This window comes from Lolium rigidum, chromosome 6, assembly GCF_022539505.1.
Source record: "Lolium rigidum isolate FL_2022 chromosome 6, APGP_CSIRO_Lrig_0.1, whole genome shotgun sequence".
Lineage (NCBI taxonomy): Eukaryota > Viridiplantae > Streptophyta > Magnoliopsida > Poales > Poaceae > Lolium > Lolium rigidum.
The window spans coordinates 186,895,223-186,918,692 of NC_061513.1; the positions used below are offsets into that span (position 1 = coordinate 186,895,223).

The 23,470-nt window shown below is 42.7% G+C and overlaps 3 protein-coding genes across 3 annotated transcripts; all 3 read left to right on the top strand.

Moving 5' to 3' along the window:
• Positions 1-9,845: 9,845 nt before the first annotated feature.
• Positions 9,846-12,615, top strand: LOC124665591. Its single transcript, XM_047202990.1, has 4 exons — positions 9,846-10,183; positions 10,718-10,823; positions 11,403-11,546; positions 12,132-12,615. The coding sequence occupies exons 1-4, from the start codon at positions 9,909-9,911 to the stop codon at positions 12,384-12,386; spliced, it is 780 nt and encodes a 259-aa protein (XP_047058946.1). The 5' UTR covers positions 9,846-9,908; the 3' UTR covers positions 12,387-12,615.
• Positions 12,616-14,964: 2,349 nt separating this feature from the next.
• LOC124661799 lies at positions 14,965-17,218 on the top strand. The gene is made up of 7 exons (XM_047199684.1): positions 14,965-15,125; positions 15,245-15,306; positions 15,428-15,511; positions 15,896-15,950; positions 16,457-16,592; positions 16,730-16,780; positions 16,871-17,218. The coding sequence occupies exons 1-7, from the start codon at positions 15,038-15,040 to the stop codon at positions 16,968-16,970; spliced, it is 576 nt and encodes a 191-aa protein (XP_047055640.1). The 5' UTR covers positions 14,965-15,037; the 3' UTR covers positions 16,971-17,218.
• A 386-nt stretch (positions 17,219-17,604) lies between these two features.
• Positions 17,605-22,887, top strand: LOC124660597 (pentatricopeptide repeat-containing protein At1g10910, chloroplastic). The gene is made up of 12 exons (XM_047198423.1): positions 17,605-17,886; positions 18,072-18,156; positions 18,279-18,542; positions 18,651-18,953; positions 19,864-19,968; positions 20,090-20,189; positions 20,437-20,756; positions 20,969-21,145; positions 21,227-21,355; positions 21,655-22,068; positions 22,149-22,347; positions 22,428-22,887. The coding sequence occupies exons 1-10, from the start codon at positions 17,672-17,674 to the stop codon at positions 21,901-21,903; spliced, it is 1,947 nt and encodes a 648-aa protein (XP_047054379.1). The 5' UTR covers positions 17,605-17,671; the 3' UTR covers positions 21,904-22,068; positions 22,149-22,347; positions 22,428-22,887.
• Positions 22,888-23,470: the final 583 nt, after the last annotated feature.

Genomic DNA, 23,470 nt, shown 5'->3' on the forward strand with positions numbered 1-23,470 from the left:
TGGTGGCTAATGAGACTAAGTAATTCACTCTCTCACTTTTTGTTATATCACTCACGACATTACAATTCTCTCACCTATCTAAAGAAGTATCCTCCAAGTTTACTTCAACTTTTTGACGAGATTCATTGACAATTTGCTGTGGTGACATAGGCTGTAAGTTGATTTTCTTGCCCTTGAACTCCAAGTGATATGTATTGGCACGGCCATTGTGTTGCACATAACGGTCATAGAGCCAAGGCCGACCCAATAGTAGGTGACACACCGTCATAGGAACCACATCAAAATCAATGCAATCCTTATACGGCCCAATAGCAAATTCAACACGCACCATGTGGTTTACCTTCATCTCACCATTGTCGCTCAACCACTGAATATAGTATGGATGCGGGTGCGGTAGATACTTCAACTTCAGCTTGGTACACAACTCCTTGCTTGCTAAATTGCGACAACTCCCGCCATCAATAATGACCTTGCAAGCCTTGTCAGGACCAACTAAAGCCTTTGTTTGGAACAAATTGCAGCGCTGAGTAGATGCACTAGGCAACACATTAAGAGCACGCTGCGACACAACAATGGTGCGAGCTTCAGACGGATAAGCATCTTCACCATCAGTGTCATAGTCATCATCTTCTGGAGCATTAGGATCAACATCATCTCCAGTCTCGTACTCATTGTCCTCATTGATAATCATGACTTTGCGGTTAGGACAATCTCTCTTGAAGTGACCTTTGCCACCACATGTGTGACAAACCATATCACGGTTGCGCGCGGTAGACACGCTAGAACCACTCTTACTTGCAGCAGATTCGGACTTCTTTGCGTTAGACACATTGGAGACCGGCTTGTTAGGCGGAGTAGAGTAAGGGGCGGAGCGCGTCGAAGGCGCTGGCACCGTAGATGGAGGCGCGCGGGGTGTAAAACGCCCAGCTCCCGTAGTACGACCTTTGACCTTAGCTTCGTCAGCCAACTGTGATTCGGCTTCTCTTGCATGATGTAACAATTGATTCATATTGGTGTAATTGTAGTAACGAACAATGCCTTTGATATCATACTTCAAACCGTTGAGGAAACGCTGCATTGTCATCTCGAGAGACTCACGGACACGGCCACGCTGCATTAGCATCTCCATCTCCATGTAGTATTCATCCACAGTCTTCACACCTTGCCTCAAAAGAGTCAACTTATCAAATATATTCCGCAAGTAATTTGTAGGCACAAAGCGAGAAGTCATTGCTTCCTTCATAGCACGCCATGTGCGTATAGGTTGCTCACCATCCTCATCGCGGTTATGAACAAAAGCATCCCACCAACACAAAGCATAGCCATCAAATTCAGAAGAAGCAAGCTTTATCTTCCTATCTTCAGTATAATGCGGATGTAAGCTCCATAACTTTTCAATCTTGAGCTCCCAAGTGAGGTATTCTTCAACATCAGCTCCTCCTTCAAACTTGGGTATAGAAAACTTGGGCTTACCCAATCCATCTTCCTCATCTTGTCCACGACCGTTGCGGCCAAGTGGAGCCCAACCTCGAGGACGATTACCACGTGGCGCACCATGAGCATTGTGTGCGTCATCTTGAAGCTCAGGATCTTCGTCATCTTCTTGTTGTTGTTGTGCAGTCAAATTCTCAGTCTTGATCAGACATTGTGGTGACGGTCGCATTAGTAGCATCCAACTTTTGGTTGATCTCTTCAACCTTCCCATTAAGCACATCGTCCTGAGCGCGGAATTCACGTCGCATCTCATTACAAAGAGCCTCAAACTCCCTCCATGTGATGATATCTGCAGCACTCTTGTTTTCCTGGTTAACAATTTTATGATCACTAGCAGACATCGTTAGTAAATTAGTGCACTAAATCAAAAATATATGGTGGTACTCTCACAACTCACTCAAAACTGATAAGAAAAGGAAATCTTACCGCTCCAAAGTGAATTAGTATTGCTTACCACTTGTAGGAACACTAGTGCACGGATGTAGCGAAGCGAATATCAAGGGTATAAGAACAAATCACACGGCAAAGCAGGATATATGTGGGGCTGTAGGTAGGCTACCTATTTGCACCAATAACAAGCTCTAGCGCTGACCGTAGACAACCAATGATACTCACACAAGGCGATATAATGGGGCAATGCAACTATATGGAGGAAAGGTTGCAATGCACTAGAGAGACGCTAGCAAAGCTCAACGAGACAGGCATAAGATTGCTCAACTACGGGTGCGGTAAAGAAAACTTAGGCCTTCACTTGATTCTTCTAGCACTTCACTTTTCTTTTTTGGATTTTTCTATTTTGTATAACACGCAACTATGTAGCTCTTTTTGCTTCTTTTCAATTTTCTATTTTTTTATGACACAACTCCTTGATAACACGGCCAACAAGATATGCAAAGCACCAAAACCCTAATGAGCAGCCTGTCGAGCGGTAAAACTAGTCTCTTCTGGGGAAGTTCATAGTCACTTTATATCGATAGGCTGTGTCTATGGTTGGGAACAAGCACACTGTACGCTATGTGGACTCGGAATAACAAAACTGAAACTAGATGATAATAGAGACTCAAACCCTAACAATACTAGATGCAAGAAAAAGATACGCAAAAACAACTACGAAAAGAAACTAAACCTTGAAATTAGTGCAATCTAAGGCTATGGCAAACCCTAACCCTAATATTTTTTGGCTTTTTCTGGATAGGAAAACACTCACAACTCAACTATGGGGTGGATTGTGGATGGCTTACCGAGGAAAACTGGAAATCTGATACCAAGATGATATGGGGTGGCCCGATCTTCTCAGTAAGCAACAGTGGTGATGATGATCACGGAGTGATAGCAGCGGAGGAACACGACGATGTAGTGGTTGATAACTTGTATGACGCAACGAGATCTCTCGATTGGTCCCTGTCGCCAATGCAACAGCTGTCAACCCTGCAAGATATTCACAACTCCACACACTTGCGCACGTAGCCGCTGACCACGAAGCGGTAAGTTGCAATCTTCTAATTCCCAATGGAACAACAGATCACACAAGACTTTATAAGGATCTACACAATATCAAGCAATATGGTGTAGGGAATTCAATAGTTTTGCAGAGCAAACAACTAAGAAATAGGGTTTATCTTAAACGTGGTCTAAAGCAGCTAGGGGGTCGTCCAAGGCACTTATATAGGCGTCCGGGACGAAATCTGGTCAAAAAGATACAAGAATAACCGACCCAGAATAGATCTGGTCGAGACAGACTCGGACTAGTCCGGTCTGGAACCCGGTTGACCGGGTGTGGGGCCGGGCTGGCCGGTCTAGACCGGGCCAGGGACCGGGCGGCAACCGGAAGTGTCGCATATGTCCTTCCGGTTGGCCCCGGTTGGCGCCGGGGTAGATCCGGCGTGCCGCCCGGTTGAACCAGGCCAGGGACCGGGCGTGCGGTCTGGCGGCCGGTCTGACCGGGCGCTGGGCCGGCCTGGACGACTTTTTCCCCTCTCGCGCATGCCTCCCGCTCCTCCCTCGCGCGTCCATGAGATATCTTCATGTCCAGCTCCATGTCCAGCTTCACGTCCATCTTCTGGTCCAGCTGCTCCTCTCCTCCTCGTGCGATGCTTGCTCCCTCCTCATACCTGATCATACATAAGTAATAGCACTTAGGCAGTATAAACTTCTCATCAATCAAAGTATCATTTAGGAACAAGTTCACCTGTTGTTTAAGTAGCTTCGCACGAGCTCGTGTCATTGGTCCAATCCTAACTTCATTGGACTTGAGCTTCACAGCAGGATCATCTTCAACTTGCAATGACGGAGGTAGTAGTGAGGTAGGGATGTCCTCATCACATTGCCACAAATATGGTTCACAGACTTATTACTGAAATCAGAAAGCGAAAAGTGGAACAAGCTTCCGCACTCATAGCCTTTAGCAATAAATTGTCCAAACTTGGAAACAACTACTTTATTTGACTCTAAAACAACCTTAAACCCATCTCTGCATAGAAGGGAGCCGCTAACGAGATTCTTGTTCATAGTAGGGACATGCTGCACGTTCCTCAGTTGCATGATCTTTCCCGAAGTGAACTTCATACTGTGCCAACACCACGAACAGAAGCATGTGACCCATTTCCCATCAAGACGGAAGAATCCCGGGCGACCTGGTAAGAAGTGAACATGGAGATGTCAGCACACACATGAACATTAGCACCTGTATCAATCCACCAACATGGAGATTGAAATACCGAAAGAACAGTAAAGAGATTACCGTACCCATCAGCATTGCTAGCGGTCACCGTGTTGACTTGCCTCGCCTTTTTCTTGCGGTCTGCCCTCTCAGGACAGTCCTTAGAAAAGTGGCCAGTCTCTCCACAGGTAAAGCGGCTCAGATCTGCTTTGTTTATCATCTTCTTCTTCTTGAAGGTTGTAGTATTCATAGGCTTATTGAAGGAGGGCTTGTTGTTCCCTTTATTCTTGCTATAGGGTTTCTTCTACACCATGTTGGCGCTAGACTGACCCTCTCCTTTCTCAGTATTATCCTTAGCCCGAGCTTTCTCCTCAACATCAAGAGACGCTATCAGATTTTCAACTGATATCTCCTGTCTCTTGTGTTTGAGAGGTTTGGCAAAGTTCCTCCATGAAGGGGGAAACTTAGCGATGATGCATCCAGCCACAAACTTGTCAGGTAAGGCACACTTAAGGATTTCAAGCTCTTTCGCAATGCACTGTATCTCATGAGCTTGTTCGACTACAGAACGGTTGTTTACCATCCTGATGTCATGGAAGCTCTCCATGATGTACGAGTTCATCGCTCGCATCGGTTGCACCGAATTTAGCATTCGGTGCATCCCGGAGCTCTTTACCATCCGTTATGTGCATGTACACATCACACAGACGATCAGCAAGAATACTCAGAATGCATCCGACGAAGAGAGTATTGTTTTCCTTGAACTTGTTCCGATCTTGGTCAGATATAGTTCCTTCAGGTAAACCATCAGTAACTTCGAACACTTTCAGATGAGTAAGCCGGAGCGTGGCCTTAACCTGCCACCTCTTAAAGTGCACACCGGTAAACTTATCCGGCCTCAGTGCATCAGCAAAACCAGCCATTGTTAACTCAGGAAATTGCCTACAATTAGGTTTTTGGATTGTTGGATAATTAGGCACAATTTCCATGATTAATTCCACAATATAAAACATAATGACAACAACTGCTAACATGTGAAACTCGAACATACTAGATGCCTTAATCAACATGAGTATCAGCAGCGCAAACGATAAAGCATCCATCAGCAAACAGATCGAGATATGTCGCACGTATCGATCTGGTGGAGGTGGCGGTGGAGGTGTAGCAGATGATGTCGCAGCAGTAACGTTGTTGATGATAACGTTGTTGACGACAGGGATGACGGGTCGAAGTAGACGGCGTTGAAGACGACGGTAGGAAGCACCGCCCGACTTGGACGGAAGGCGACCCGTGATGAAGAGCTTGAGCAGTCGCGCAGAGCGCTTCCCAAAAACCTAATTCTCCCTCTCCCGTACAGGATCGCAAGGACGAGCGGTTCCGGAGACCTGCTCTCCCGTTTGCCGATGCACGTCGGCGCGCGGGATGGAGTAGGCTACGATGGCGGCGCAAGCAGAGAGAGGTGGAAACCCTAACTCGTGTATTGGATGTGTTTCTGTGGTAGCCGGGCAAGAGATTATATAGGCTCAGGAAACCCTAGGCAATGTGGGGCACGCCCACGTCGCGCGCACGTTTTCGAGTCGGTTACAGATAGCCCACGGCCCGGGAGCGACCCGAACCGACTAACTGCGACGCGTCCGTCTAGGACTCTATTCGTTTTCCTGAACTGCAAAAAGAAAGGAAAGTCTCGGCTCAATCCACTCTCCACGAGTGTGGCGCGCGTCGTGTCGTGTCGTGTCGTGTCGTGACGTGTCGAGACGAGCGAGCGAGGAGGAGGAGGAGCGCGCGTGAACCACTCCTATTCTTACTCACTTACTAGTGGTGGAACAACCCACCTTATAAGGTGGTCTAACTTCCTCCCAACTTTCCATGTGGAACTAAACTTCCCACCTCTTGCCACTCCCTAGTGAGCTGCCACCAACTTGAGCTCAAACTCACAAGGCTGCCACTATATGGGCTTTGAGATTTATAGGAAAATCTTAAATCTAGTATGGACCACTAAAAGTGGGCCCAATATTTCAACAGCTTGTTGACGTGTTTTGTCCACGGAGCTACCTAATAAACAATTAAACATCAATAATTACCCATTTATGTAAAGCAGTGATGGAGATCAGAAAACTATCATAGACCGAAACAAGTGGAGATTTTTTTTCTTACTAATCTCTTACGCCATAATTTCACACCACCATGACGATTGCTGATGGAATGGATTCTTGCCAAGAAAATTAACAACACCACATGCATATATATGAGCCAGAATTTGTAGAATCAACGGCAGCCAGTCAGCCCACCAATCAACTTGAGGAGGTGTCCCTTGGTAGGCATGCCGACAGGGCGTTGGGTAATGTTGCCCATTAATAGCATGATTGTGGATCACAATAATTCCACCATGGTCGCAGAGGGAAAAGATGTTGTGGTGCAGGCGCTTGGCCTGTCCCAGAACAAAAACCAAATACCCCATGGGCTTCCCGGATCACACGCGCAGGCTCATCTGCCAAGATTGCACCGCCATGGCGAAGAGAATGGGACACTGTAAAGCACCAGCCTTGACAGAGAGGAGGTGAGTCGATGGATGCATCGCTGCTGCGCTGCTGCAATTCCTGGATCGTACCTGGATCATATCGTTGGGTATTTATAGCGAGAACTCATCTGGCAGAAGAAAACTTACTACCGGTTACTCATGGTAGCAAAAGGGTGGGGTTGAGAAACGTGCAGATGAGACGAAGAGACGCGCGTTAAAAAAAGATGAATTTTGTTAACTATGTGGCTTAAACTAAATGGACATTTCTCTTGATGAGGTGGCAAGGCATTCTTGTATGGTGAGGGAATTCACTTAAGTGGGTTGCTCCTATTTACTTATTATAGATTAGGCCAGTGTGCATTACGAACACACATTAGCTCAACGTCCTAGCTGCAAACTCCACTCTCGCATCCTCGAGATCCAGGTTCATCTCCACGGGTATTTTAAGTCTCTTTTTCGATGACGTGCTCCGCAAATGGGCCGGCCCAAAATCGCGCCTTTCACCGACAGGTGCTCCCTACCGAGCCGTTTCCCCCGAGGAAAGCTTCTCGAGGCTTGCCGAGCTTCTCCCATTATGTAAAATTCGCTTCCCTCAAATATTTAAATATGACATATGAGATAGATTAATGAGAAGCTACTGGAAGTGAGGAAAATATACCAGAGAACTCTTTTTAAGAGAGTCCCCTACATGAAGTACCGAGAAGGGTTGGAAGATAATCCTAGCTTTGGCAAAACGAAGATGGGGAACACCAAACTCGCAAGTTCCCCGACGAAGCCATACCTAGCTGAGCTTTATCAGGTGGAGACGGAACTTGAGGACACCAAAACACTGCGACATCATTCCCTCCACTGAACATCGCAGTCGTATACAAACACTTACCAGCCTAATGATCGATGATTGAATCGAAACTCCAGCCCATCGACAAGAACATCGTTCTGAGGAGGGCCGAACGACCTTTATTCTCATTGCAGCCATAGAAGCCGGGGGCAGGGGAACCAGCGGCGACGCGGGCGGTAGAGGGTAGTAGCAAAATGCATTAGATCGCTTCTTTGCATAGGAGCCCTAGGCACTTATTTCTATTCTACTTGGTCGGTTTTAATCGGTGCGGCTATCACCCTACTTGCATGCACGCACTGAACACACTCCACGTTGATTAAAAACGAACAAGGGGTGTACATCAAAAAGGAAACCCGTTATATTGTTGCTGCTCTAACTAAGCTAGACAAGAATTCCATTACAAATTTGTTCGTATGAAAAAATTTAAATTTTTATATGTGTTTGTAATATTATCATAGTTGAATGGAAATATTACTTTTTAGGACAACTTGCTCGCTTTATTGATCAAAGGCCAAAACAACAGGAATTAACAAAATATCATGGGGTTCAAGAAGCCACAGGTGGCGCCCCGGGTCTAAAGAAAGAGCATGACAAGATAAGCTATGAGCTTCCGAGTTTGATTTCCTTCCTTCATGGATAAAGATTGATTTTTCAAACTCTAAATGGTGTACTAAGATCTTTTTGATAATCGGTCCATAAACGCCTTCCGAATCTGCAGCAATATCATTTACAACTTGCTTGCAATCAGTGCAACACAGTCTCTTTGTATGGATAAATCAGCCGCCAAAGAGAGAGCCTCGCGGCAGACTAGTGCTTCCAGCGATGGTGGATCCGTAACTCCCAGGAAGACAATAGTTGAAGATCCCAAATAGTGTCCTTCTCTATCTCTGAAAATAGCAGCTGCCGAAACTTTTCCATTGTCCCGCGATACCGCCCCATCTACATAGATCGTCTGGAGGAGGAATCCATTGAGGTGAAGTTGAAAGTGGTGTTGAATGAGCAGAAGGTGGCTTCGGCTTTGTGACCAAGGCTAAGTCATCAAGAAAACTCCGTACAAAAAATGTGTTGATAATGGGCTCTGAAAAATCCCCTCATGAATGGCTTTTCGCCTCGCCATCCAGATCGCCTAAAGGGTGACTAGAACTTTAACAAAATTGTGCCGTTGTAGGGACTCCATCATGGTGAATATCCAGTTTTTTTTGCACAAGGTTTCATAGTTGCAATATATGCTCGATCACCTCCTCATCTTGTAGAGCCCACACACTTCTAGCCATCGCACATTCCATCAGCGAATGGCGCATGAGTCAGCGACTCCACACAAAGTACAAGCATGTGTAGTTCACATATTACGATGATGCAACAAATCTGCTGTAGGTAAAGCTTATTTGGCTAACCGCCATAGAAAGACTTTTATTTTTGAGGGGAAATATTAGGGAGTCCCTAATCTCCGCTTTAAGCGGACGCAATACTCGCTCCGCACGCACGAGTGTACTCCACCTGCCATGATGGGCTCGGCCCATTAGTTGCCGGACAACGGAGCCTCTGCGTCCAGTTTCAAACCTCGGGTACGTTTTCCTTTTTTTTTCTGTTTAGATTTTGAAAACGCTTAAATTTAAAAAAGGTCAAACTCGAAAAAAGTTTGGACTAAAAATTTGTTCAGCTAAAAGATGTTGAAATTTAAAAAATGTTCAAACTTAAAAAATATTCACATAAAAAATTGTTTAGACAAAAAATGTTCCAATTTGAAAATTGTTCAATTCTAAAAAAGTTCTAACTCGAATTTTTTTAGAACAAAACAATTTTAAATAAAAAAAAATTAAAATTGTTCATATTTTAAAAATATTCTGGTTCAAAAATGTTCGAATTCAAAAAAATGTTCAAATTGAAAAAAGTTCAAAATTAAAATAAGTTGAAAATCTAAAAAAGTTCAAAACTTAAAAAAATAGCAAAAACTGATCAGAAAAACCGGATCTGGAGCGAAAAGCCAGCACAGCGGAGAAAAAAACGAAGGAAAAAAACTCTAGCCTCGCCAATGGGCCGGCCCAGTCGAGCCCCGCTCTGTGCGGAGCGCCAGATAGCGCCCGCTATGAGCGGGGAATAGGATTCGCGGAAATATTACTTATTTGTTGGATTTACCCATATATCGGTTGCGATTTGCGGTGGTAGCCCAAGCCACCAAATAGACGCACCCGTGCTCTCGCTATCTCTTGTGGCAGCCCAAGCCCAGCAGGCCTCACCGCCCTCCGCCTGAGACCAAAATCCGTACCGACCCATATTGGTATTGGGCGCCCTCTTTCCTTCCTCGTCCGCCACTTTGCGCTGCGCTCCTCTCTCGGCTTCTTTCGGCAAGAAAGAAGAGTGGCGAGAGAGTCAGGCCCCCTTCTGATTGTGGCGGCGCCATGGAAAGGGGCGAGAGCATCCTTGACGCCGTGCTAGACGACGAGGAAACCCTTGAATTCGACGGCGATGACGTGGAGATGGCCGACGCGGACGCCGTCACGGAGGAGATCCCCATCCCTGACGCCCCGGCCGCCGTCGTAGGAAGCGATGGCGGCGCCGCGCAGGCGGAGAAGGGCGGCCCGGAAGGAAAGAAAAAGAAGAAGAAAAAGTCCGGGAGGAAGAAGAACAGGGCGAGGCCTGATGGGCCGCCCACCAAAATCGCCGACATTAATCGGTAAGAACCCTCGCACCGCTCACCTAGGGTTTAGGTCAGGCCCGATATTATTCGCAAAAAGAAAAAAAGGTCAGTCCCGATATGAAACTAGGAAATTAACATCTGATGATTATGCTATGGGTTTTGTATGCTTGCCTTTCACAATCGGGAACATTGAACCTGAGTTGCCTAGTACCGAAAATGGTACATAGGCACAATGGTTCTGCTAATCTCGATTGGAAATGTTAATTTCATCTGCGTGAAATTGTTATATCGAGGAGGAAAAATGTTCACATCGTTTTCTTTAATCCTGGAATACAACACCACTGGACGTAGTACATGGCTTAAAAGTAAGCAAACACTGTATATTTTATAGTACAATTGTGCTATCTAGTCAGATTTTGCGTGATCAATTGGTGTCATACGTATTCAGATTAACGGTAGAATGGTTGTTTTCGTGAAAGAGTGTTGTGCCAATGTAAGGAAAATTGTATTTGCTTTGTCGTGTTATTAGATTCAGGCTTCTAACTGCCTAATTCGTTTTACCTGTTGCAGATTTGTCCTCGACACATGCAGGCGCTTGAAGGAGAAAAAGTCGTACCTTGTTTGGAATGCTATTGGCTGCCTTGGTGTTTCTGCTGTCAGTGATCTTGTCAGAGAGGTAGGCAAACTATTCTTATGTTGAGCAGCACTAAAGGAGATCCAGTTTATCAGTTAAACAATAGTGTCTCAATGTAGATAGATTTCTTTCTAAGTAGAGCATAAATACATCATAGACTTGTAGTGTAAGCTAATGTCCTGGGCCTCCCTGTTTTCACCTGTGCCTCAGTGGTGGACTCGGTAGGTATTTGCCAAATGGACTTACATACCCTTCCTAGAAAGTCTGTTGCCTATCGCTCTTACAAATATTACTGCCTTGATTCTTTGCAGTTCCATGGATTAGTTTGTTTTAAGTAATTCACAAGTTTGGAGTTTCTCAGAAGAGTCACTGAATTATATTTCCATCTACAATACTTGATTTGGTGACAAATCCAATTGCAGTTAAGTTCCTGTTTCATAGCTATATCTTGTACAATTCCTGCTGCTGTATATAAGCAGATAATAACATTGTAAAACCCGTCTGTATTTAAACCCCAGAGGTGATTTGTTTTGTTCTGCGATAACAAATAACCAACATTGTCTATTAGTACTCTGCTTGTAATTTGCTAAATGATCTATCACTGAATACATTTTCTTACAGGTTGAGGCCATTCAGAAGTGTGGTGGGCAGACGATTGCTGATGGAAGTCGTTTCCGCACAGGTGGTGGAATTCTCTGGAACATCTTGAAGTCACGAGAACCAAAGGCATACAAGGAAATTATGATGAAGGGAAGGGAACTTGAGGTAAGATATCTTTCTGACTTGCCAACGTTCTAGTTTTGGTAACACCATTCCTCATGGCTCTTTAGTGCACTAGTACAACAGTAGATTGCTCTTATCCAAGCCAAGTTTGTTGATTGTGTATCTTCCACGGCTCCCTTAACCCCACCCACCCAAAAAATGTGTACTGTGTATATTCCACGCCATTATTATTAGTAAAATCAGTCAATAAAACAAGTTTCATGTATTTTGACTAATTTTGAGCCAAGCAGAGTGATCTTGTATTAACGGAAATGAGTGAGTTACAAAGATAATATAGGAGAAGGGTGCACTCATATGTATTTGAAACCTTTAGGATTCATCTGAAATTAGAATTGATGTTTGTCATAAATCAAGTAAATAGTGACCATGTCTAAATAATTTCATTTTGTTGACAATAAACTGATGTGCAGCATTTTTCCCTTCACATTCTCCTTTTGCATACCAACATTTCAACAGATGGTGATGCAGTGAACTATTATTTTGGTGCAACTTAACTGATCTTAATGATCTTTGCTACCACTACCAGTTTTCAAGTGTCTAATTGATTTTGCTACTTCCTCCTTTCAGAAGCAGTTTATGTATGGGAAAGGCAGGCCACATGTGAGCAGAAACGAAGATGCAAGCTCACAGGGCAGTGCGCTAGTTGATGAGGAAATTGAAGCACAGGATGATCCTGAGCACTTAGTTGATGCGGAGGAAGCACCTCCTGCTAATAATAAAGCTGAAACCCGTAAACCAGTAGCTAACAGGATTCGTGTGCCTGTCTCTTATGATGATCTTTTTGAGGAGGGAGAGATACACGAAGAAGAACCACAAAATTGAAGCATTCCAGAGGTTTTGCCTCCGCGAGTCTTAAATCTGCTCAGAAAGCAAGACTAAAGAATGTGAGGGAAGAGGTAGATGTATGTACGAACACTGCAGTGAAGTAACCTTGTTTCCCCTGTGGAGTCCAATTTTTTCTCCCTTGTGATTGTGATTGTGATTGTGATTGTGATTGAGCAGTACGGCATGCAAATATGAAACAACGGACCAACGGTTGAGTTCTCTTGTTGCCAAGAGTGGAAGCTGTTGGTATTGAGCTAAATTCAGCGGAATGAAATGTGCGATTTTGTAGTTGTCAAATTCATTTTCAAAAATATCGACGAAGAAACCATGTATTTTCTTGGCCTTGTGATATTTACTGTAGGGGCTTATATAGATCTGAGCATCATCCTGCTTGGCCTAGCAAGTAAGATCGAGCTGAAGACTGGAACACAAATTTCTGGACGGATGCCACTTGTTTTCATTGTGGGCAACCGTTGAACACAAATTTCTGGACGGATGCCAATTGTTTTCATTGTGGGCAACCATTGATCGCTGGTCTTATTTTCTTGTGTTTTTGTTCTTAGTGGATTAGTAGATATTTCTTATCATATACTTGTACATCCCAACTTTGTCAAAGTCGGTTTCCTGACCTACTCCCTTCGTTCCTTTTTAATTGATTCTAATTTAGTACAAACTAGAATTAATTAAAAGGGAATGGAGAGAGTAGTCCATTTTAATTGATTTTAATTTAGTAGTACAAAACTAGAATTAAATAAAAGCGAATGGAGAGAGTAGGATTCTTGATGACATGCACCACACAATGATTTCTCAGTGCTCTGCGCTGAGCTATTCACTCATTGATCGTGATGTATCACATGCTTGGTACTACCTCCGCTCTAAGATATAGCTGTAATTTTGATTGTCCAAATTCATGCTTTGATTAACAATTGGTCCAATACTATACTACTATGTAATCTAGGCTCACTTCCATACAATTGTGATTTTGTAACGACACACATTCATTGCATCACTGATGTGGTGTGTCCAATACAGTTGTTGGTCAAAAGTTCTATGCTGATCTCACCGCTCTTTACACTAGTCCAATCATGTGATTTGTATTATCATCATTTCGAAATACAGTGCTTACTTTGATTGTTCAAATTCATGCTCTAGCCAACTAACAGGCCTTACAAATGAGACACCATTAGGTTTGTGTTCAAGAACAACTCCATCAATTGTGATAGATTTCTAGGCCTCTAGGGTGTGTTTGGTTGAGGTCACAAGGTGGAACGTAATGGAATGGTTTCACAACTGAAGGTCGTTCTAGTATTTAGTTGAGAAATAAAATGTAACAAGGCTATCTCTCAAAAGAAATTGCTATAACCGGTTTCTCTATATTAAACACGCCCTAAGCTCACTCGCCTCCTCTTGCCTCTCTTTCTCCTATACGCACCACATGCCTTCTCACCTCTTCTATTCCCAAAATCCGCCCCATTCCACTCTCCAACCAATATAGTTGAACGAAACCAACTCATCATATTTTATTTTACCGCAAACAAAATACATGAGTGGAACCAACCCAGTTCTGCGGAAAGAAACCATGACATTGCATTTCACTTGGTTACCAAACCATACACACCCTAAGTGTATGGTGGTCTCTTATCGGTAAAGATTGATCAACATTCAAGCAGAAACCTCCATTCTCTATGTACATGATTGTGCGACTAAAGTAAAGAACACACACTATGATCATGTTACGTTTGCAATAGTAGACTCAAATATCCTTTGCGAAGAATAGTGTTCATGAGCTACTTATATTCGAAACAACTGTCCCTAGAGCCAATAATAAATAATAAACACCAACATGAGTACATTGCACCTAATGTGAATGGTCGGTAGCAATGTTGGATAGAACATAGAATCTATTCCTAGTTTTTGAGTTAATTCATTGTAGCTGGTACACATGAACCAGTTAGAAGCGTTGACAACATATTCAAAGACTTATTTTTTTGGGGATAACTTGTTTGTGAACTTCTATGAGACATTTAGGAGTGACATGGCTAACTTAGCTTAAGATACAGTTTTTTTTTAGATGAACTTAAGATACAGTTGATGCTATGTTGATGCTCACATCTCTATGATTTCGACAATTAGCTGCCCATTTTCTAAAAAAATATTGCCATATAATTATGGTATAATTTAATTTCCTCAAATTAGTATAGTTTGTAACCTTATGCTGCCGAAAAATCATGCTGAAAAGAGGGCCAACTTATGTCGTTAGCGTCTCTAACCAGTTCATCTGTGCCCGTTGCAAAGAACTAAATAAAAATCTAAGGTCAACTGGAAAAGAAAAAGGAGGCTTGATTATGTGTTTCGTGCCAAAATTCAGGGTCAGCTCTCAGCTGCAAAAGGATGTTTGATTATTTTTTTACTATTTTTTTGAGAACCGGATGTTTGATTACGTGTTTCGTGCAACATTGCTGCCAAACATTGGGCTGGTGTGCAATTTGCTCCAGGCTCCAGCAATATCAATGTTTAATTTTGGCCCAGAAATAGTCCCTCACGTCCGTGTAACCCCATTGACGGGACCGAAACGATTCGACCAAGTTCTCACATTTCCAAACGGAAAGCGTGTCCCCCCGTATAGTCTACCGATTTCAGGTCAGAGGATGACGACGACGACGGCGACGAGGAGATGGTGGAAGCGGCGCGACGGCAGCGACGACGCCGACGACCTCGTCCCCATGGACACCCAAGGTATGTGCTGTGTGCGCATCTCGTTTCCCCTCACCCTTCTTGTGCTCGGGTTTCAGCCACCGCCGATTCACTGAGCCCCCTTCCGTTGTTGCTTGGTTGTCGTTTTGATCTGCACGCAGAGCAGGAGGAGCTGGTCCGGTCGCTGGAGCAGAAGCAGGCGCACCACAGCCGCCGTTGGAGGGTGCGTGCCACCGCCAATTCCCGACCCATTCGGCTTAGGGTTTGGAAGTCCTGCGATGGGGGATGGTTCGATTAAGTTCGATTTCGTGCTCACCCTCGATCGTCATTTCTTGCCTGTGCAGCGTGTATTTGCGGGGTTCCTCCTCGGCTACGCGGCCTTCCTCGTCTACTCCAGCTTCCACCATGCCTGGTCTCCCTGGGAACTGGTTTGTTGCTTGTAGCCGCCCTTTTGATTCTTAATTAATTCATGGTGTTTGCTGTTTATAATTGATTGCATCCATTGTCCGATGCCATTTCAATTTCTCTAGAGTTTGGCATCGGCATTTGGATGTACACATTGAAAACCAGTTTTCGGTGGATTAGTGCCCATAGCTAATACTTGAGTTTTGCCCATTGAAGTAGCAGAGTTTTCTTATCAAGACATGTAAGAGCTGTGTAATTTTGTTATAGACTCCGAAACATTCACTAGTACAACTGATGTGCTTCACCATCATAATCTCCCCAATAGTGCTTACATGTATTATTGAATTGAATTTAATGATAATATCTTCATTTGCTAGTTGTCTGACTCATTGTTTACAAATGAACAGCGATACCATGCTTACTTTATGGAAGATTTGCCTTCACCGATGGTCATATTTTCAGGTAACAGGGTTACTGGATATTTACAGTTGGTAACGTAAACAAGTCAGTGTTGCAAGACATAGTTGTACATACAAAATTTGCAACAGCTTACATAGTTTGCATGCTACTTGTATATAACTTCTAAACATGAAAAAACTGTCAAGTTCGTTCTCGTTTAAGGTGCTAACATTTTATGGTACTTTTGTGGAAGCTTTCTCGATCATATGTCCTACAGTATATTAGCTTCCTGCGTCAGCACCGATATAATTAACTCTCAGATACTTTCTTACCTTTTTTATTGAGGTTTTAGTAATGTGATTTTGAGAAATGACGATAACATGAGAGATGTATGTCAGCGCGCCTTTACAATCATCATTAATTCATTATCATTCCTGTATTCCTGTAGCTTGTAGGCTTCCTTCTCATTTTATTCCCAAACATCTGGAATAATATATGCTACTAACATACTCGAAAAATATTTTAACATCTATTCATTCATTCATATTTGACCATGGTGAATATTGCAGATTGGATAGCTGCCCTTGGATGCTTATTAGCAGTTAAGGGGCTACTACAAGAATCAAATTCTTCCAAGAGGTGGATGTGGTATTCATTCTATGTCAGCATGGCAGTTTCCATCTTCTGGACATACTACCTCTTGAAGTATGTAATCCTACAAACAGCTCCTCTATCCTTGTCATGTCAAAATGTAGTGCTAGTCTAGCCTTGACCGTTACCGACCAGCAAGATGTAGAGCTTATTATTCAGTTATTAAGATTGTTGTTTATTGTGCACTGCAGGCTACCAAGGATCCGATGGGATGTTGTGTGGCTCCCGCTTGGCCCTTTGATGTACGATTACTTTCTCTTCCTTTGATCTTCTTTTCTGTGGAGAATTGATGTATAATAACATTGTTGTCTTTTACATGTCTTGTTTGGCAGTGCTTCCGCGTTGAGCCTCTACGTGGACCATACACTTATGAAGTCAATGCAAGATATCAGCACATTGAGGAGCTATATGTACAACTTCAAGTCCCTGTAACTTTGAGCACATGTCTGTCTAGATCTTGCACTTAGTTGTACATCAGATAGGTTGAATCCTATCGATTTTTGCCGTCTTCTCTGTTCTTGCCTAGTGTCATTGTCAAGGCAAAATTCTAAATAGTCTAGTTGCGTCAGCCTAGCAGAGTCTTTCACGTACTTGCGAATTATCAGGTCACCTCACTATACGGAATGCTGATACGAATCATGTACCTTTCGGTTATGTTGTTACCCAACTTACTTTTCATCGATGCTCTTTGCGTGGAAGGACATTGATATTTTCTTTCTCTTTATGGATTTTGCCATAGTTCTGTACTGTATTCATGTATGCTGGTAATGATGGATGTCAGTTTCAAAATCAGCGGGATCAAGAAGACACTGGTAGGATAACGCATTCACTTCTTAACCCTCAATGTCATTTTAGAGAATGCAAAAAATACAAGTCGTAGAATGCGTTATCTCTTATTGTCATCCAAGGAATTAATGAGAATTGGTTATTTTTTCGTGTGAAATTGGCACTTTCTCTTAGAACTAAAAGATAATCCCTTAGCTAAGCATGACGGCAGCGTTCGGAAATCAGAATTGTATTTCACGAGAGGAATAGAGCCCATTCAGCAATTCAGACGATATTGCTGTGAACATATCCCCACCCAATTCGCCGGCGAACGACCCTCCGCTCGGACGAGTTGGAACTCCGGCGGGATGGAAGCCGCGTCCCTGCCGCTCGCCGCCTCCCGCTTCCTCTCCCCGCCGGCGACTGCTCCATTCTGGTCCCGGCCGAGGAGCCTTCCCTTCGTCCGTGCCGCCCCCAAGGCGCTGGAAGCACGTGACGCCCCCAAAACCCTGCCGACATCCCGCCGGCGCAGCGCTGTGGCAGAGGTCAAGGCTGCCACCGACCCCGTCGCCGCCCTCACAAGGTACTTATGCCCGCAGCCATATTGCTCTTGATTAACTCCTTTACGAGCATCCTTTTATGTCGTTGTAGCTAACCCCCACAGTAACTTCAGCTGCTGCAGCCTGTGGATTATCCCCACTTGCGTACTATGCGCAATACACATGTGCTAATCAGAAACCAAGTTAAACCCTGCGAATTGATCTGCAGGTTAGAGAATGTGCTGAAGACACAGGATTGCAACATAATCTTGCGTCACTATGGAGAAATCAGACGATGGGATATGCTTTCCAAGGTAGTTACAGCAATGGCTGTCATGGACAGTTAGGGCATGGTCGGGTGGTGGGTCAATTGATGGGGGTGGCTGTGGAGATTTTGCCAGTACCAATATACATGAGTTGCTGAACGTTGTTTCAGGTTTTCGGGTGGATGCAGAAGCATGACATGCTCAACATCGCGTCTTACAGTAGCTATTTCAAGTACCTGGGTTTGAGCCGTAACGCTGCCAAAGTACTACAAGTTTACAGTGCCATCCAGGATAAGTCAACCAGAGTCCACGTCTCGGTTTGTAATTCAGTTCTTGGGTGCTTGGTGAAGAATGGGAGGTCTGACAGCACCTTCAAGCTTTATGATGAGATGATACGAGGAGGTCTATCACCTGATCTGTTCACCTATAGTACTGTACGGGACTTTGAACCCCATCTTCCATATTAGCTTTTGTTATGGGCTTTATGCAACATCATTTCCCTTGAATGAATATGTTTTGCTTTTTGTTTGTCCAACCTCCAGCTGCTTTCAGGGTGCATTAAGCTGAAGCAGGGCTACACTAAGGCAATGGAGCTGATCAATGAGTTGAATTCCCGTGGTCTTCAGATGGATAGCGTAATATATGGCACCCTCTTGGCAATATGCGCATCTCATAACTACTGCGAGGAGGCTGAGGTATACTTCCAGAAACTGAAGGATGAGGGCCATACTCCTAATCTGTTCCATTACAGTTCCCTGTTGAACGCATATTCGGAAAATTCTGATTATGAAAAAGCAGAGCTGTTGATGAAAGATCTGAGGTCCTCTGGTTTAACACCAAATAAGGTATACTTTCTCTGCTTGTTTTTTTTTTGAGGTCCTCTGATTTGCTCTCAGTTTAAATTTGTAAGTTTCCTTCTCTTGAAGTGTTGAGTTCATTTCTCAATAGACATGCACATCCCTATGATAAGTTAGAGAATTGTTGGCATGGATATTGGGAAAATGTCAGGGTGTAGCTTGCAGGGTGTTTTAGACTTATAGTATGCAGCTTGGGCTTTCAAGCTGCACCATTTATGTTTCTCTTTTAAGTTGTCCCGTTTAACTATATTTTTTTACTACCATCATGTATTCATGTAGCATATCACTGAACAAATCTTGTACATGTGCTTGCAATCATATACTTTTGTGCTAGGCAGCAAGAAACACGGAACCAACACATTGTTTGCAATACACATTCTTAAATTACTTGGAGGAAGTGCCTACTGCATACCATATCTAGGTGCTGATATGTTATTTGCTGCTTTCCACACGATCTGTTTAATGGGCTTCTTGTTGGATGGCCCGCGTTGAACTGAGGGCACTAGTGATCCTGGATGCTTTATAATATAGCCTTTTCGCAATCAACTACAATTGTACAACTCAATCACACTCACAAAACTCTGTTATGTTGGACATCAACAGTCTGCAAAACGTAACTCTGACCACTAATTTATATTTATAGAACCCAATAGATTATAACAGTAAGAAAGTACAGAAGTACAGAGACAAGTTACACCATATCATCGATTTGGCTAAGCCTATGTCCAAAACGATAACTTTTTGTGAACTTGAGGGAGTAACTACTGTATGATTCTTTGTTGAAATGATGTGCTCATGCAAGTGAACTTCTACACATTACGAAACTATCTTTGGATGTTCGACAAAATGCTGCTGCTAAGATTGTCAGTCTGACATCTCAATTAAATTACCTTTTCAGGTTATGCTCACCACTTTGTTGAAGGTATATTCGAAAGGTGGTCTCTTTGACAAGGCTAAGGAGTTACTAATTGAATTGGAAGCCTCAGGATTTGCACAGGATGAGGTAAAACATGTGGTCTCACACACAAAACTGTTCATGTCCCTCTTGTATGGTCCTATAAATTGACCAGAATTATGCTTTAGTGCATACAGTAATAATCCCTTAAACCTTATACTGCATACAGATGCCATACTGCATATTGATTGATGCCCTTGCCAAAGGAGGAAACATATGGGAAGCAAAGATGCTGTTTAATGATATGAAAGAGAAAGGTGTTAAATCTGGTACTACATCTAACCAGATATCAAATGAAACTACCTCTATTTCAGTTTCTCATTCTAAATGTAGTGAAGCAGTTTTTGAATCCTGATTAGCAAACCATGTTGAGCTAGTTTGAAGCATTTTGATCTTAATTTATCTGCATCCTACTTAATTTGTCGCTCTGACTCTATTTTTTTTCCATAGCGGAGTGTTATTACTATTTGTGTCATCTTCATTTTGTCTGATATGTTCATCTTCTTGTTTCTGCAGATGGCTATGCATTCAGTATCATGATTTCAGCATTACATCGAGCTGGTTATCGCGAAGAAGCAAAAAAACTTGCAAAAGAATTTGAGGATCAGAATGCAACATATGATCTTATTATGCTTAATACATCACTTCGTGCTTATTGCAACACGAATGATACGGAAAGTGTAATGAGAATGCTGAAGAAAATGGATGAATTAAACATATCACCTGATCATATTACATTTAATACCTTAATAAGGTACTTCTGCAAGGCAAAGGTCTATCACCTTGCATATAAGACGATTGAAGATATGCATACGAAGGGCCATCAGTTGAATGAGGTATTTTGGTTCTGGTAGCTAAGTTACATGCTGGATAAAGCCACACTTATAACTTTCTTGTTAGATACGGTTGATTAGAATTACAACAATATATTATGACATGTTCGCAGAATAGAGTGCGAGCATCACTTTTTTTTTGCAGCATCCTTTCTATCACGCTTTGTTGCAACTATCTTTATATGGTAACCAAATGTATTATACACCTTCTCCAGGAGCTTTGTTCTGAGGTAATGGTACAGCTAGGTAAAGCAGGTTTTCCTTCTGAAGCATTTTCTGTGTATAATATGATGAGATACAGTAAGAGAACAGTTTGCAAATCTCTTCATGAGAAGGTTTTAGGCATCTTAGTTCCAGCGGGACTTCTAAAGGATGCATATATTGTTATTAAGGTATTATGCTTTTGGCGTTCACTACTGGTATCTCTATTGTTTACTTTGTCTGTCTTCACTAAGAAAATGCCGATTTAACAGGACAATTCTGATCTGATATCTCCACGCTCTTTGGAGAATTTTGCTGGACAGTTCATGATCTCTGGCAACATAAATTTGATTAATGATGTTATGAAGGCACTAAACCATTCAGGATGGCGTATAAGCCAGGTACTAGTTTTGTGCTTGTACTTTTCAATTGTAGTTTGAAGTTGAGCCCTGGAAGGCTGGTCATTGAAAAACGTTTAACTCTTAGAGCACAATAAGACAGGGTGATGCTCATCACATGATAGAAGTTAACAAAAAATTATTTTTGCAACTTTGAAAATGCTTACAATCGATCAAATTTGCTTCATCAGTTTCCATTTCCCCGTAATCTACCATGGCAGTGGTAGTAGAACTTAATACTAATATATTTAGTGTGCCAACTTAGTATTAGTTTATGGTGAACATGATCATTTCACATGCAGGATATCTTTGGGAGAGCAATTCAGCGATACATCCAGAAGCCTGATAAGATACAGCTACTGTTTTGCCTTTTGGAGTGGATGACTGGTCAAGGCTATTCTGTGGACTCATCATCAAGGAACTTGCTTTTGAAAAATGCACAACTCTTTGGCCAGAAACAACTTATAGCAGAAATCCTTGCTAAGCAGCAAGCAGCTTCAAGGATCACAGGCCAAAGAACCCAAATGTTCATAGATAAAGCAAGATCTTAATCATATCTAAAATGGATATCCATCCTATAATGATCTGGAGGTAGTTATAGACTTATAGTTGTTTGATGATCGGCAATATAATGCTAACAAGGATCTGTCAAGTTAGAAGTTATTACACTCATGTTTCCAAGCTACAACCAAAACTTCTCAGAGATTCAGATTATGGTACGTGGTGTATGTCTGCAAATACTTGAATTGATCTATCATGTATGCAATGTCTGAGCTTGAGCTTATGTCCGTTTTAGTGAGGCTGTTCAGTTCAGGAAGATTGGACCACTTGAGCTGCAACTGGGAGTGAAGCTGCCCGCCAGGGCTTCCCGTGACGTTAATATTTGTCCAAAACACATGTAAGCAAGTTCAAGCTACATTTTGTCAGCTTCATCAGATAAAGTTGCTCCAATTTGGTGGCTGTGCAATTGGTGCTATGGTTCATGCAGGAAACAGGTACATAGCTCTAAAAGCTGAACTGCAAAATTTGAACTGTTAATTTAGTGGCTGTACAATTGACGTTAGGGTTCTTGCAGGAAACAAAGTACATAGCTCTCTGGCTACAAATTTGAACTTCTGTTTTCTGTACATGAATTTCTTGCGGAAGTATTGGAATATGGAAAGTCCAGTTTTCTGAGGCACTAGATGTAATACGGGTTAGTCGGTTCCAAAGAAGATCAGTGGGTTCTCAACTTGTGTTGCATTTGGCTCAAGGAATTCCCAGCCTCCCAGGGATACTATTACTGAAAAAGCCCACAAAATAGATTTAGTAAATAATGTGACAGAAGGCATGCCAAAAGAGAAATGCTGAATAAAATTCACATTGACCATCTATGATAAGAAACATTAAAACATGTGAAATTGTTCTCGTGGTTTTGTAACATGTGGTAACATGCATCAGGAAAATCACTTGTTTTTCTTTGGGGATACCTGTTTGCTTTGGATGTTTGACTTTACCCTACACATTAATAAATAATCCAGACTGTGAAGGATGCATAGTAGTGTGTAACTGAGAATGATAGCTCGAAATTGATACCGTACGCTGAAGCAAAAGTAAGTTTGGAAGATACTTCGAATCATTTTTAGAGGATCAGTTGCCATGGCCATGTTAATATGTTATCGTAGGATTGTGATGCTAAACTAAGGCTCCTGATAAATATAAGAGTATATTTTTTTGTGTTTGTGGCCGCAGTAGATTCCGTTTTTTTCTAGAGGGTTGCCTCAGTACACTACACTCTAGTTGTATCTAGGATTGTTTTCTGTGGAGAGGTTCAAACTGCCTTGTCATCTGTTTTGACGGAGCTTAATTTTGGGCGGAGGATACTCTGGATGTCAATTTTAGAGATGCGTCCATGGCACGCACTAATAAGCATCAACATACAAAAATGAAGCCCGAATTTGTCAACTTTTACGACTGAGACGGAATATATTTCTTGTTGACGAGTCACTTTCACTGAGATATTATATGATGGTTAGCTCACTGAACGGTACTCTATGATTGAAGTACCCACTTTAAATTAACATGACTTTTGGTTTTCGAAAAATGGCATATCAGTTTGTGTCCACGTACATCCTTGAA